The 17,160-nt window shown below is 42.5% G+C and overlaps 1 protein-coding gene across 1 annotated transcript in view; it reads right to left on the reverse strand.

The window, feature by feature from the left end:
* Window positions 1–17,160, reverse strand: part of TMEM71 (transmembrane protein 71) — a 49,066-nt gene that overhangs the window by 23,674 nt on the left and 8,232 nt on the right. Inside the window, exons 2-5 of the mRNA XM_073632268.1 lie at window positions 14,512–14,581; window positions 9,012–9,072; window positions 5,504–5,707; window positions 3,376–3,524 (exon numbers count right to left, since the gene is read on the reverse strand). Of these exons, the coding sequence (XP_073488369.1) occupies window positions 3,376–3,524; window positions 5,504–5,707; window positions 9,012–9,072; window positions 14,512–14,581 (484 nt within the window). The remainder of the gene's footprint in view (window positions 1–3,375; window positions 3,525–5,503; window positions 5,708–9,011; window positions 9,073–14,511; window positions 14,582–17,160) is intronic.

Genomic DNA, 17,160 nt, shown 5'->3' on the forward strand with positions numbered 1-17,160 from the left:
TAGGGGTTCAAACTCACCGGAGCCAAGAGGTTAACAAGCCTTGGATCAAATCCTCTCTCTGTTTACTCCCGAAGTCCTCCAGGGTTGATGATCAAATAACAGCAACAATGTCCACATGTAAAAAAGAGACCACAAATAGTCCAGTACCGTTTTGATAATTTATTGTAAGTCACAAATCAGAGAAAAAAAAAAAAAAACTAATAAAGTAAATACACTGTAAAAATCAGTGGGCGCAGTTCCTTACAAAGGATAGCCTTCTAGCTTTCAGTTGGTTGGTAATAGTGGATAACTCAAACTGCTTCTCTCAAAGCACAAGGGTACTGGTTGCAGACTGGATGGATGTTACACACTCACAGCTGATCAGTCGTTCATTCCACTAGTATACAACTACAAGCTTGGAGCGCACTGCGTGTCAGCCAGGCACAGCTGATCCGCACTTCCTCCCTCTCGTGTCTGAAGCTTCAGGCTAAAAGCACACTGCGTCCTCACGTGATAACGGTTGCCGTGGTATCGTGCTCTGACTAGTTTCGTCAGGAAGACTTTTTCAAAGAGCATCTTGAAAAAGTCTTCCTGACGAAACTAGTCAGAGCACGATACCACGGCAACCGTTGCTTTTAGCCTGAAGCTTCAGACACGAGAGGGAGGAAGTGCGGATCAGCTGTGCCTGGCTGACACGCAGTGCGCTCCAAGCTTGTAGTTGTATACTAGTGGAATGAACGACTGATCAGCTGTGAGTGTGTAACATCCATCCAGTCTGCAACCAGTACCCTTGTGCTTTGAGAGAAGCAGTTTGAGTTATCCACTATTACCAACCAACTGAAAGCTAGAAGGCTATCCTTTGTAAGGAACTGCGCCCACTGATTTTTACAGTGTATTTACTTTATTAGTTTTTTTTTTTTTTTCTCTGATTTGTGACTTACAATAAATTATCAAAACGGTACTGGACTATTCGGGGTCTCTTTTTTACATGTGGACATTGTTGCTGTTATTTGATCATCAACCCTGGAGGACTTCGGGGGTAAACAGAGAGAGGATTTGATCCAAGGCTTGTTAACCTCCTGGCTCCGGTGAGTTTGAACCCCTATGGGGTGTGTGCAGCACAAGGTGTCCCAATAGATGGTGAAAGGTGCACCCATCAGATCTACTATTCATATAAGGGAATCCAGACCAAGCTCCTACCGCTGTGTCTTTGTTGGAATTTACCTGCCTGCATGTGTTTTGCTTGCATTTACAAAGACTTTGTTTTATCAGTCAGCATTGAGGACTGAAAATAGCGCTGCTTTGATGGGTTAATTGCTGTTTCATATAGTACATTCATTCATCCATATTTATATAATAATAATAAATAACAATAATAACAATAAAACCTTTTTATTATTATTATTTATTATTAATTTGTTCCATTCCATTTGTGTAGATGCGGCATTCGTTATTTTGGACAATTGGTAACTCCAGATAAATTTGTATCCGTTACATTCACAAACAGCCAAATTTGAAAGGAAATTCCAATACCGATAATTTAATAATTAGTTATTATTAGTTGGTTATAATTTCAAATTTACTGATTTTCTTTTTTTTTTCAGATTTTCGAATTTCTGAATTTCCGAATTTTTGAATTCCGAAAATCTGGAAATTCGGAATTCAAAAATTCGGAGATTCTAAAATTCGGTAATTCGAAAATTAGAAAATTCAGAAATTCGAAAATTCGGAATTCAGAAATTCGGAAATTTAAAAATTCGGAAATTTGAAATTCGAAAATTTGAGAATTCAGAAATTCAAAATTCGGACTTCAAAAATTCAGAAATTCGGAATTCGGAGATTCGGAATTCGAAAATTAAAAATTTGGAAATTTTAAAATTCGGAAATTCAAAATTTGAAAATTCGGAAATTCAAAAATTCGGAAATTCGAAATTCGGAAATTCGGAAATTTGAAAATCTGAATTTTGGAATTTCCGAATTCTGAATTTCCAAATTTCCGAAAAAAGCAAATAAACAAATAAAACGAAAACAAACACATTTTTTGTCAGTGCACATGTTTAGTTTTTTTCATGCTATTTGCAGAAATGCAGGACATTTTTTTTAACATGGGTTCCTATGGAACATGTTCACATCAATGCATTTTTGTGCCTCTGCGTTTTTTGGAACAGGTCAGGGACTTTTTTAAACTCAAAACGTTTTTGTTTTTATTGCTTTTTTTTTGGTTCAATAGATTTCAATGGAGACGCTGTAGAAAAGCATGTAGCGCAATTTTGCCACAATTTGTGTTTTTAAATCTGCCCAACAACAAATCCCCCCCCCCCAAAAAAAAGCATAAAAAACGCAAATCGCTGTAAAATTGCAGTAAAAAAAAGCAGAAAGCACAGCAAAAAGCACGGCAGAAATGCTCAAAAGCAACATGAATAGGTGTGAATGGAGCCTAAGTAGAGACAGCTTGGATAGGAGGCGCCTGCACTGATACAGAGAACTAAAGAACCACCCTAGGCCTGGTTCTCACCTATGCAGGTTGCTGTTGATGTGTTTTCCAGCTGTCTTTTGCATTTTTTTCAAACGCGTGTTTGATGCAATTTTAATGCATTTTGCATTTTTAGAGAAGTGCCTGTTGTTTTGCAGGAGAAACCAGCAAACATACAGCAGAAACACATAAAATACACAAGCTCTGCGTTTTTGATGCACTTCTACTGCGTTTCCATTGAAGTCTATGAAACTTAAAAAGCAACCTGCATTGGAAAATACACAGATGTGAATGTAATAGATAGGAAACCATGTTAAAGCGGTTGTAAACTTAAAAATAAAATAACAAAAAAAAAACAACTGCAAGGCAATGGCATAATGTGCTAGTATACATCGCACACTAGCACATTATGAAATACTCACCTTGGAAATAAGCCCTCCGGCACTGTACTGGCACCGCTGAGAGGGCTGACATGTTCCCCTCAGTCTTTCTTCCGGGTTTGCTCGCTCCAGCTATGTGATTGGCCGGAGCCGTGACGACCTCAGTTCCGGCATGAAGCTGTGAAGTTCCGGCAACGTATGCCGGACCATCAAAGCGAATGCGTCAGTGACGTCACCGGCTGCATTCGCTTTGATGGCCTGGCATACCTTGCCGGAACTTCAGAGCTTCATGCCGGAACTGAGGTCATCACGGCTCTGGCCAATCACATAGCTGGAGCGAGCACATTTAGGAGATATTCGTTTTACCTACAGGTAAGCTTTTTTATAGGCTTACCTGTAAGTAAAACTGACCGAGCGGGCTTAACTACCGCTTTAAATAGACTAGTGCATTTTTCCAAAACTGAAATGCACTGAAAAACATAAAGATGTGAACCAGACCTAAACAAGAAGGGCTTAGAAGCTGTAAATGTAGGAAAGTCCTACCTGCATAGTTATTGAACGTTTGAACAAAGTCTAGAGATTCACAGTCACCAAGGTCATCTTCAAGCTGTGGCCTCCAGCTGTCTTGGTTTTTGTGATTTGAAAGATCAAGGGATCTCTGTGCATGTGGTCTACGTCTCCTTCTAAATATTCTAAAAACAAACAAAATGGATAAATATTTAAGTTCGAGATGGACTTTAGATCCTATGCAGGGTCATATGCAACCATTTAATACTTGCTGTGTGACTCTTTGCAGACCCCAGTGGTGGGAGTGAGAACACTGATTGCAAAAGGTACTGTAATGACTGCGATTTCTAGCATTCTCATATACACTATATTGTCAAAAGTATTGGGACGCCTGCCTTTACACACACACATGAACTTTAATGGCATCCCAGTCTTAGTCCATTGGGTTCAATATTGAGTTGGCCCACCCTTTGCAGCTATAACAGCTTTAACTCTTCTGGGAAGACTGTCCACAAGGTTTAGGAGTGTGTCTATGGAAAGGTTCGACCATTCTTCCAGAAACGCATTTGTGAGGTCAGGCACTGATAATGGACAGGAAGGCCAGGCTCACAGTCTCCACTCTAATTCATCCCAAAGGTGTTCTATCGGGTTGAGGTCAGGTCAGAACTTGGCATCTCTGACTCTGTGCAGGCCAGTCAAGTTCCTCCACCCCAAGCTCGCTCATCCATGTCTTTATGGACCTTGCTTTGTGCACTGGTCCAAATCATTTGGTGGAGGGGGGATTATGGTGTGGGGTTGTTTTTCAGGGGTTGGGCTTGGCCTCTTAGTTCCAGTGAAGGGAATTCTTAAGGCATCAGCATACCAAGACATTTTGGACAATTTCATGCTCCCAACTTTGTGGGAACAGTTTGGGGATGGCCCCTTTCTGCTCCAACATGACTGCACACCAGTGCACAAAGCAAGGTCCATAAAGAGATGGGTGAGTGAGTTTGGGGTGGAGGAACTTGACTGGCCGTGTAAAGGCAGGCGCCCCAATACTTTTGACAATATCATGTAACACATTCCCAGTCTCTGACAGTCCTCTGCATTAGGTTTCCAGTCTCCAGCCACACAAGTTGCGTGTCTGAAGTCTGACCATCCCCTCTAGTACGCAGTAAGGGCTCTTTCACACTCACAGTGGAGTGAAGTGCCCTCTGAAGAGCGAGACTACATCCAGATCAATGGGCAAGTTTAACAATTGGTGTCATTTGAAGCTGTGTGTGCAGTAAATAAGAAGGGACTCTGCTCTCATGACCAGCCAGTGGCATGGAATGTCACGCTACCTGACGTGTTTCGCCCTGCTCACTGGGGCGAAACGCATTGAGAGGGCTTGGTTTCTTGGTGGAGACACATAGGCTGAGGCCACTCCATACCTCTTTGTTATACTGACTGGTCGGGAGAGCTGCCTCCCTCTTCATTTACTGCATACACCCCTTTGGATGAGTACATTGGCACGCCTGCACCCCTTTATTTCTGTGGATCATGGGAGCAGAGTCTCAAGCTTTGAGTTGAGCTCCAAATCAGTACTGAGGTCACAATCGGTGACATTTGTCAAACTTATTTTTACGTTTCCGGGTGGGTGGCCAGAGGGGAGGTAGAGCCGCCTGTTTACACCGCCCCCCGACCGCCTGCCTGAAAGAGACCCTTAATCTCCCTATACCTCATAATATGAGAACCACAGCTCTAGACCGTTCCCTGCAGTCTGTAGGCTACATGACTATGCCTCTCCTCTCCCACCTCTACTTTTATAGGACTTTTCTAAGACACTTTCTTTTTCAGGGAGCAAATACCTTACTTTGACATGTACCCGCTCTTGCTTTCTTAATCATCACTTAGACATAAGGATAACATTGCCTCGGCCCACCTGCAGCCTCTTGGGATAACATCGCACATCCAAGGAGGCTGCAGGACCAATCTCCCCAAGTCACATGCACAATGCAAGCGCAATGGGGCGCCAACCGTGAATCATCAGGAAGTCACAGCCAACATCCAAATCCAAGATGGGAGATCTGCAGCCCTGAGTAGAATTGGCCCGGGGGGGGGGGGGGGGAGCCAGCACTGGACCCCATGGACTGGTAAGTATCTCTTTCAGCAGCTACTCAAAATCAATGCCCAATGAAAATACCTTACAATGTTTTCTTTATAGGAAATGGTGCATTTTGTTGGGCTGAATGACAGGTTGCCTTCATCATCGGTGTTGTAGCTGTCTTCCTCGAATGCGTAGTATCCATTAGAAAGTAAGCGAGGACTGTGCCGGCACGGTGATGCATCAAGCGTAGGCAGGAATGATTTATTAGGTGTATCCAATCTTAGCAAATCACATGTGTCTCTAGGAACAGAAAGATACAAATCGTAATGCTATTCTTTCGCACCACTTTCCTAAATCAAGGAAACTGCTTGATTTTCAATCAGCCCCGCCCCTGCGGGGCCGGTTGCACCGGTACCAGTATTGGTTGAGATACCGTATATTTGCATGAGTGCTCATACTTGTGCCAAATGTTTTGATACCTGAAACTGACACCTTTGCAGTGCGATTTGAGCCCATACAAAATGAATGGGCTCAAATCGCACTGCAAAGCATCGCATGCGATTTGAACAGGAAAATGTGGTGCAATTCCTGTCTGAATCGCATGCGGTTTTCCCTCACCACTCCTGTGTGAACCCAGGCTTGTCATAGCCATTTCAGCCTGGGTTCACACAGGAGCGGTGCCGGAAACAGCATGCAATTCGGACAGGAATCTCACCGCATTGATGTTCAAATAATACGCAATTCTTTGCAGTGTGATTTGAGGACATTCATTTTGTATTGGCTCAAATCGCACAAAAAGGTATCGGTACTTGGTATCGGTGAGCACTTGACTGAAAGTATTGGTACTCATTGGCAAAGAAAGGTATCGGAACTCGGTATTGGCGAGCACTTCACTGAAAGTATCGGTACTCGTCTGCAAAGAAAGGTATCGGTGCAACCCTAGTATGTACTGTTTTTCTTTAAATGAAGATAACTAGGGCTCCATTTACAAGGAAGAGATAAAAACCGCTCCAGGTGGTGGACTGCGTAATGCCCTCCTCAATGTGGAAGTAGCAGATTCTGGCTCAGCACATGATAATGAAAAAGGAAAATCTGGAAAGCTGCACTCCAACAAAACGCCTTTACTGTAAAATCATCAAAATTCATTTAACAGCAGAAGCAGGGAAAAGATTACTGATGCGTTTCACACCATCATCGGTGCTTAGTCGTAGCTTCAAGGCTCCATTTACATTTGGCGTTTTCAGGAATGTGCGACAAAAGCGAACAGAAAACGTGCATTTTGCAGCACGTTTTGGAAAACGTGCTGCAAAAGCACATTGCGGCTTGCGGTGGCATTAATTGTTTATGCAACCCCAGGTGCGTTTAGCGGACGTGCATGTTGCCACGTGTTTTGTCGCGTGGCAAACATGCTAAAACGCATGCTGAAAAACGTGCCATGCTTCACGGCCAAAAAAAGTTCTGGTGCTTCTTTGGCATGTTTGTCTTGGGTAGTTTAATAAATTATTTTTAAATATTTAATTTATTAAATATTTATAATTAAATATTTAATTTAAGGCAGGGATTGGCTGTGTGTGTGAGACACCTGGTCTGACTAATCCAATAGAAAACAAGAAAAAAGGAAGAACCTAGTGCTGGTAAGGCACGGTAATACCCCTCTGGATTTTATAGGCAGACCAGGTAATGTAGTAAAATAAAAAAAAAAATTTTTAAAGGAAAAAATACTTTAAAAAAAAAAAAAAACTACATTACCTGGTCTGCCTATAAAATCCAGAGGGGTAATGCCGTGCCTTACCAGCACTAGGTTCTTCCTTTTTTCTTGTTTGTCTTGGGTAGGGCACCCCATTCAAATTATTGGGCTGCCCTATGCGCAATATGCTAAAAAATTTGTGCAAAAAAAAAAAAAAAAAGACCACGAGCAGGAACGCAAATCAGCCCCATGCGAAGATATGATTGCATTCTCTAAAAATGAATCCAATCCCCTGAAGAATTAGGTTCCACCCATCTGGATATTTATGGTATTGAGGTTTTAGCTTACTAAAGAATATCCTATACTACAGAGAGCAGCTGCAGCCAGTGTTCCTCTCACTCTCCATTCTTAGCTACATACAGAAATTTTTTTTTTTTTTAATTTCCGAGCAAATTTAGCCTAAGCAACTCAATGAGAAAAATTGCAAGTTTCTGCTTTGGTGAAATTTCACCAACATGTCAATAGAGAACACATTTCAGGGGGTTTCATTCCTTTAACTGCTTGCCGACCAGCCGCCTTCATTTTACTGCGGCAGGACGGCACAATCCCACGAGCCATCGCAGCTATACGTCGGCTTGCGGGGATCGGGATAGCAGGCGCGCGTGCACGCACCGCCGGAGGCACGTGCCTGCTCCCGCTGCACAGCGGGGGTGCCGATGCTCGTGGCCGACGGTCGCTATGACTGCCAGCCACTAGCGATCGCGGGCACGAGAGGCAGAACAGGGACGAGTGTGTGTAAACTCACAAATCCCTGTTCTGTTCTGCGAGGAGTGACAGATCGTGACTTCCTATTAGCTAGGAACCATGATCTGTCATTTCCTCTAGGTCAGTCCCCTCTGCCTACAGTTAGAACACACTGAGGGAACACAGTTAACCCCTTGATCGCCCCCTAATGTTAACCCCGTCCCTGCCAGTGTCATTTATGCAGTAATCAATGCATTTTTATAGCACTGATCGCTGTATAAATACCAATGGTCCCAAAAATGTGTCAAAAGTGTCCGATGTGTCCGCCATAATGTCGCAGTCCCGATAAAAATTGCAGATCGCCGCCATTACTAGTAAAAAAAACAAAACACACCTAGGGAACACAGTTAACCCTGTAAACGCCCCTAGTGTTAACCCCTTCTCTGCCAGTGACATTTACACAGTAATCAGTGCATTTTTATAGCACTGATTACTGTATAATTGTCAGTGGTCCAAAAAATGTGTCAAAAGTGTCCGATGTGTACGCTGCAATATCGCAGTCCCGATAAAAATCGCAGATCACCGCCATTACTAGTAAAAAAGAAAAATAATAAAAATTCCATAAATCTATCCCCTATTTTGTAGATGCTATGACTTTTGCGTAAACCAATATACGCTTCTTGCGATTTTTTTTTTTTTACCAAAAATACGTAGAAGAATACATATCGGCCTAAACTGAGAACAAAAAAAATTTTTATATGTTTTTGGGGGATATTTATTATAGCAAAAAGTGAAAAATATTGCATTTTTTCAGGGGCGATCAAATACCACCAAAAGAAAGCTCTATTTGTGGGAAAAAAAGGACGTCAATTTTGTTTGGGTGCAACGTCGCACGACCGCACAATTGTTAGTTATAGCGACGCAGTGCCGTATTGCAAAAAATGGCCTGGTCATTCAGCAGCCAAATCTTCTGGGGCTGAAGTGGTTAAACAGTAGTATTTTTGGAATAATGATAATTGTGAGATCATACATCACAAATGCATACAATAATTTATGACATACCTTATGTTATATATAACAGACCTATATATATATGACTGACCTGGAAATATTTTGAGCTATAAAAAGCCCAATGGAACGGTATTTTATCTTGTAGGTAAAATTAATCTTTACCTTGAGTAATGGCCAAAAAGAATGGAAGGCAGTCGTGCCAACTCCTTGAATAATGATGAATCTGTTAGGGGTTATTTATAAAAAGAAAACATGAAATATTAGGTATCTAGTATATAAGTATATAGTTATCTGTGTGCTAATGTGCATTATGAACCCATTCACACGATGGTGTCTATTTATAGAAAAAAAAAACTTGCTGTGCGAATGCCTGAAGGATTCACACAGCTATCATGAACGATCAACGTAATCAGTGTATTATGTTTATTTCCTATAATAATCAGCTCCATCTAGTGGCCATAATGTTGTATTGTCCCTATTGAGGTATCTCAGGAAAATTCTGCCTTTTGGCCACTAGATGAAGCTGATGATTATAGGAAATAAACACATTAAACTCATTACGATGATTCATCGCAGCCAATATTTGAATGAATAGACCGCTAAGTCTGGTGGCTTTCATTTTTCTGCACCTGATCAACCCCAGTCATGGAAAGAGCACATAGAAAACAATAGTGTGAATAGGGCACAAAGAAAAAAAAACAAAAAACTATGTGCCCTATTCACATGGGTTGTAAAACTGTAGTATATGGTGTAAAAAAAAAAAAAAGACCTGGTATAGAAGGGGTAAATGGAATTACCCTAACCTGCGCAGATGGCTAATCTATTATATGTGGTCTGAGAGCTGCTCGTTATAGGCAAAGTGGCTCGTTTATGTGCAAAAAGGACATGAATAAATATATTCATTAAACCGCGCTCTTTGTTACGTGTGTGCTATCCACTATTAAACATATCATCAGTGTGTACAATATCAAATTCACTTGGTGTCACCAGTGAGTGACAATTACCATAAATCATCCACTAACAAATAAGGAATTCATACAATATAAAGTGCAAGTGCATACATATAAATTGCCAAAAAATAAAAGTGTCCAATATAAATCATTGAAGTGCAATATTCATAAAGTGCAATGTCCAAAGAAATAAATCCGCAGTGCTGATATAACCAATTAGGGGTGACTGTGAATCTTCCTCCACCAACACTTGTCACACATCCCACTCATCAGACCAACCTGACACCCATTACAGGTAGTCATATGCACGGAAGGATAATGTTATATTCCAACGATTCAACCATGGGGTGTAAGGTGGAAATCTAAATCTCTACACTTACCTAAGTTTTCCCATAGAGGGTATCTGGGTATTAGCTTAATATAGATTGAATATCCATTTTGGGATTGGTTTAATATAGAGTAATATTGATCATTCTTCTTATGCCGCGTACACACGGTCGGACTTTCTACCCCTACCCATTCAGCCAGGGAAAAAGTGTAAATAATAAAACACTGCACAGGTTTTTAAAATATTTTATTAAACAGCTCGTTGGGGGGGGATCTTCCTCCGGCTTCAGGGGTCTTCTTCCGGGTTCGGGGGTCCCTCCGGTTCATCTTCTCCCGGCGTCCGGTTGGTTCTTCTCCGCTCTCTTCTCCCAGTGTTCCAGTTCTTCGGCCGGCTCCTCCGCTGTGTTCAGGTAGCTCTCTTGCCAGCAGAGGTCCTGGACTTCTGGGCTTCTTGTCTTCTGGGCTTCTTGTCTTCTCTTCTCTTCTCCAGATGTTGACACGACGCTCTCTCCGGCTGGAATGCTCTCTGAGGGCTGCGTTGTGACTTATATAGGCGGAGACCCCGCCTCCTTTTGATGTCACAGTCCCTGGGGACAAGGAGCTTTGGGGGGTCCCCGCAGGGCGCCCCCCTCCCCCAAAGCACCCACCCCCCATGTTGAGGGCATGTGGCCTGGTACGGTTCAGGAGGGGGGGGTCGCTCGCTCGTCCCCACCCCCTTTCCTGACCGGCCAGGCTGCGTGCTCGGATCGGGGTCTGGTATGGATTTTAGGGGGGACCCCACGCCATTTTTTCGGCGTAGGGGGGGTTCCCTTTATGATCCATACCAGACCTAAGGGCCTGATATGCCCCGCGCTCGCCGCAATAGGAAAATGTGTTTTTCCTATTGCAGCGAGTGCGAGATGCAATACCCTGCCCTCGCGTCGTATCTGATCCGTTGAACCAGCATACACACGAGCGGGCATTCCGTCGGACCAGCACACAGACGAGCGGACTTTCCGCCCGAAACTGAGTCCGACGGAAAGATTTAAAACGTTTCAAATCTAGGTCCGGCGGGCTTTTGGGAAAAAGTCCGCCGGAAAAGTCCGCCGGAGCCTACACACGGGCGGATTGTCCGCCACACTCTGGTCCGCCGGACTAAGTATGCCGGAAAGTCCGACCGTGTGTACGCGGCATTAGTTTAACTTGCTTACACATCATTCACTTGTGGTTTGTTATTCGACCACAAGATGGCGTTAGGTTTAAATTGTACCAACTGGACATAATATTTAATTCCCCACTAGGGGGAGTTGGTGTCTTTTTTTAATTTTAATTTTACCCCCTTCCTGGCCAGAGCGCTTTTTGCGATTCGGCACTGTGTCGCTTTAACTGACAATTGCGCGGTCGTACAACGTTGCACCCAAACAAAATTGATGTCCTTTTTTTCCCACAAATAGAGCTTTTTATGTGGTAGTATTTGATCCCCTCTGTGGTTTTTATTTTTTGCGCAATAAACAAAAAAAAGAGACAATTTTGAAATGAACGCAATAGGTTTTTACTTTTTGCTATAATAAATATCCCCCAAAAATATATATAAAAAGAAAATATTTTCCTCAGTTTAGGCCAATATGTATTTTTCTACATATTATTGGTAAAAAAAAATATCGCAATAAGCGTATATTGATTGGTTTGCACGAAAGTTAGGGGATAGTTTTATGGCATTTTTGTTATTAATTTTTTTTTATTAGTAATGGCGGCGATCTGCGATTTTTATTGTGACTGCAACATTATGGCGGACACATCGGACACTTTTGACACTATTTTGGGACCATTGTCATTTATACAGAAATCAGTGCTATAAAAATGCACTGATTACTGTGTAAATGACACTAGCAGGGAAGGGGTTAAACACTAGGGGGCGATCAAGGGGTTAAGTGTGTCCTAGGGAAATGTTCTAACTGTGGGGGGGAGGGGCTACCACTGACATGACAGCGATTACTGCTCCCGATGACAGTAGATCCCTGTCATGTCACTAGGCAGTTCTACCTCTCCACACCGCAATCGCGGGCCGCCGGCGAACATCGAGTTCCCGGGACCCATGGGCACGCTCCCGCGGCGTGCGCGCGCCCGATAGGCGGCAAATTTGCCTGCCTGTGCCATTCTGCCGACGTATATCTGTGTGCGGCGGTCGGCAAACGGTTAAATTCCCAGAATGCCCGCGGCCTAGCACTATGGCGGTGAGTCACACATGTGCAGACATGTGCAGAACAAAAACATTTGTTTGGTTTCATTTCGTTTTGATTCGTTATTTACATAAATTCATTTAGTTAAATTTGTTTCATTCGTTTTCGGGATTCGTTTAGTTCATTCTTTTTCGAATCGTTTCGAATCGCTTTCGAATCAATTTGGAATAGTTTTCGAATACATTTTCGAATAGTTTTCAAATCAATTTTCGAATAGTTTTCAAATTCGAAAAGTTTTCGAATTCAAATCGTTTTCCAATTTCCATATGGAATAAAATAGAATAGAAACTAAAAGGAATAGAATAGAAAAAAAATTCTATTCTATTCCTTTATTTTCTATTCTATTTTATTCTCTTTGGAAATTGTAAAATAATTAGAATTCGAAAACTTTTCAAATTCGGAAACTATTCGAACTCAAAAAGTATTCGAAAATGATTTGAAAACGATTCGAATTGGAATTTCGTTATTTCGGATTCGTTTAAGTTCGGTACTATTCTAATTCGGAAATTCGGATACATTCAAATCTCCGAATAAGGAAAATTTGTCGGAATTTTAATTTGGAACAAACTGAACCGCACGTCTACAGTCATTCTCACTGGAGCTTGTTCTGACATGTTCTAACTTGTACTTGTCTCTATTGTTGGCTTTACATCCTGTTTTTCTCCATTTTATCTGGGTTGCAGACCAGTTGACTCAGCCTTTATGGAGTAATAGAAGAAATAACATGTGTGTGCGTTGTGCTGTTAGCGGAAAATGAGGTGACAGAAATCTGGAGCAGTGGATTGGTAAATTGGCAAATGTGCGAGTGAAACTTTAGCTCTGTTACAACAGGCGCATGATGAACATTCTATGAAGAAATCAAGTGTTGAATGGTATAGGCGGTTTAGCTGACAACCCGCCATCATTATACTGCGGCAGGTCGGCTATCACCCGCAAATCGCTGTAGCTGTACGGCGGCCCTTTAAACAGCTATAGCAGGCGCACGCGCGCTCCCTGCATGGCGTGGGTCCTGCTGCGCGTGGCTGGCGGTCGCGATGACTGCCGGCCACTTGCGATCGCAGGCACATAAGCCGGAACGGGGATTTGTGTGTGTAAACACACAAATCTCTGTTCTGTCAAGAGAGAAGAGACAGATCGTCTGCTCCTACTAAGTAGGACTAGAAACAGCGATATGTCTCCTCCTCTAGTCAGTCCCCTCCCCCCACAATAAGAAACACAAATGAGGGAACACATTTAACCCCTTGATCGCCCCCCTAGTGTTAACCCCTTTCCTGCCAGTGACATTTATACAGTAATCAGTGGCTATTTTTAGCTCTGATCTCTGTATAAATTTCAGCGGTACCAAAAATGTGTCAAAAGTGTCCGATCTGTCTGCCACAATGTTGCAGACGCTATAACTTTTGCGCAAACCAATCTATATATGCTTATTGCGATTTTTTTTTTTTTAAACCAAAAATATGTAGAAGAATACACATTGGCCTAAATTGATGAAGAAATGTGTTTTTTTTTTTTTTTTTTTTTTTTTAACTTGGGATTTTTATTATAGCAAAAACTAAAAAAATATTGGGTTTTTTTTTCAAAATTGTTGCTTTTTTTTGTTTATAGCACAAAAAATAAAAACCGAAGAGGTGATCAAATACCACCAAAAGAAAGCTATATTTGTGGGGAAAAAGGGACATCAATTTTGTTTGGGTACAGCATCGCACGACCGCGCAATTGTCAGTTAAAGCGACGCAGTGCAGTATCGCAAAAAATGGGCTGGTCATTAAGGGGGTAAATCCTTCCGGGGGTTAAAGTGGTTAAGGAGGGGTGGGAAGACGTCCACTAGGACTAAGGACGGATGCAAATGTGGACAGAGTGAGAACCCTTGTACGCTCATGATGGTTTGCTTTTTTATCATAAGGAGATACAGTAGTTGACTACAAGTTCATAGAACGCGGCACAACAGTCAACCAACATTGTTACTTGGAAATTCTGAAGAGGTTACGGGAATCTGTTCGGAGGAAAAGACCGGAACTCTGGCCTGATCCTCCACCACGACAACGCTCCTTCACAATTTTTTTTTTTTTTTTTTTTACAGTCCATTTTGGGAATTAAATTGTCACACCTTGTATTCTGACAGCAGGATATATTATTTTTGTTTGAACAAATATCTGCCATACGTACATCTTCCTTTTTTCGGCGTTGACATCGCGGGAGGTCTTCCATCCATCCTGAAAATGTCTGTGGTCCTGATCTGTGAGGATAAACATTTTGGTTATAGAATGCTACATGGACAACCCAAGATCAAAGCACAGGTTCATTCTAAAGTAAGTCTGCAATGGTGGATCCAATACTGTATCTGTATCCTGACAGGTCCTCCCTCATCTGTTATGTCTCAGAGTCACTCAGTAATTTCAGTCTAAATGTATTTGATATGAACTTACTGAATTACCATGATGACTTATATCACTGACCTAAGAATGTATGGGGCGGTTTTAGAATCCTACTGGCTAAAATAAGCCAAGCGGATAAAAACAAATATGTCTGGGACATGAACCAGACAGATGAAAGGTCCTTGAGATAAAGAAGGAATCCATACAAGTGGCAGAAATATCTAAGAACGCGAAGATAGGATAGATAAAGCCTCTTAGAATTCCATATATAACTAGCTACTCCTTAAATTGAACCCATTAGGAAAGGATGTGCTGGAACTGGAGAGAGTCCAGAGAAGGGCAACAAAACTGATAAAGGGTCTGGAGGACCTCAGTTATGAGAAACGACTACAAACATTAAACCTATTCTCTCTGGAGAAGAGACGCTTAAGAGGAGATATGATTGCAATATACAAATATCTAAATGGTGATCATAATATAGGGAAAAGACTATTTGGCCTCAGGTCGCTTAAAAAATCACGGGGCCATTCAATGAAATTGGACGAGAAGCGTTTTAATCACAAATTGTGTAAGGGATTCTTTACTATTAGAGCAGTAAGGATGTGGAACTCCCACAATTGGTGGTGTCAGCCGAGAAAATCTCTTAGATGGGCATCTTAGCGAATGCAGTATACAGGGATATGGAAATTTGGTAGAGACATAAATACATACACACTCATACACCCACACAGTTTGAACTGGATGTAGTGATGTCTTTATTCAACCTTTCCAACTATGTAAATAGGTAATAGGATGCATCAAGAGAAAGGTCACCAGGAGGACTAAGGAGGTCCTAATTCCAGCAGAAAGATCTTTAGTTATCACTAGAGGAATGACCAGCAGGAGCAAGGAGGTTCTGATTTTCCTATATAGATCTTTAGTTAGACCTCATTTAGAATACTGTGTCCAGTTCTGGAGACCTCACTTACAAAAAGATATTGATATGATAGAACGAGTTCAGAGATGGGTAACATAAAATGGTGAAAGGTCTGAGGGATAAAACAGAGAGACTGCAGGAACTTAAAAGAAAAGGGAATTTTTTTTAGAATCATACTTACCTAGGTGGATGCAGTATCTGTCCACCGCCAGCTCTGTGAATCGAGTGATCAAACACTGCAGATTGCTCGGTTCTCAGAGCTCCATGAGCATAGAGCTGATGTCTGTCAGACATCACTGTCTGCTCTGTCCCCCCCCCCCCCACACTCACTGGAGCGCTGGGCTGTGGAGCTTGTAGGAGCGGCTGGCTCAGCCTGGATCGGCTCTGTGATATCAGCCAACAGCGGGCTTCAGCCAGCTGTCTGCTGAAAATGGGTCACAAGAGTGGAGAATGAACTCCACTCTTGTGATCCACAGGAGAAGTACAGCCAAACCAGCTTTGGCTGTACTTCTCCTTTAATATGGGAGGAACGAGGGGAAAGGGAGGACATGATTGAAACCTTTAAATACATGAAGAACCCCGGAACATGACCTCTGTCAAGGACATGCTGGCCATAGCGCAGCAGATGTGCAAAGGTAGAGACAATTATGCATGCGTGGGCATAATTCCACAAGTACCCTTTGTAACAGGCATATCCACGTGATCGCGTGAACGCCTATGTGCATGCACGATCACGCCCACAAGTACGCGCACGTGCATGCACGCTCATCAGCACTGGCACCAAAATGACAAATATACGGATGGCAGATGTACTAGGGCCTTGCTGTATGATCTTCAGCTTTCCCCTGTATCCTGTTCCTGTGCCAGTCCTCCTTGATCTCATTTTGACCCGGCTTCCTGACTATCATGATTCTCTCCTATCCTGACCCCGGCTTGCCTTGACCTTGATTTACCTGCATCTGCTTGATTCTTTGTTGCCAAACCTCTGCCTGAACCTGACCATTATTTGCTTGATGTCCCTGATGTATCTGATCCTCCGTGTGTAACCAGGCTTTTGGAGACTATATCTCTGATTATTTAAGAAAACATGGAACTTTTAAGAAAAATTATACTGTTGCTGTATATTGTAACATGGCTTTTTAGCCATGTATCAATTCCGCAGTAGTCCTGGCAAGGCTCCAAGAGGTAGAATCCTCCATTTCCTTCCCTAGGGGGAAACTAGGCACCTTGCCACTCATAAAGCTCCAATGGACAGTTCGCCCTCCCAAGAAAATTAAAGTCCGCCCTGCTGGATTCCTTTTGTTGGCATACCTCTTCCCAGCATCCCTTCTACCACACTTTATGCACTTTATGTTTTAGTGGCATTACCAACTCCTACCAATCATGGGGCAAAGACCTATACTAAAGGGGCACTATGTGGCCCCTATCAGAATCATCACAACCTCTTCTCAACTTCCCTATTACCACTTTATACCCTCCCATCTAAGGGGTTTGAGTGGTGTTGCCAACTCCTTGCAAACATGG

The sequence above is a fragment of the Aquarana catesbeiana genome, linkage group LG05, assembly GCF_042186555.1.
Source record: "Aquarana catesbeiana isolate 2022-GZ linkage group LG05, ASM4218655v1, whole genome shotgun sequence".
Taxonomy (NCBI): domain Eukaryota; kingdom Metazoa; phylum Chordata; class Amphibia; order Anura; family Ranidae; genus Aquarana; species Aquarana catesbeiana.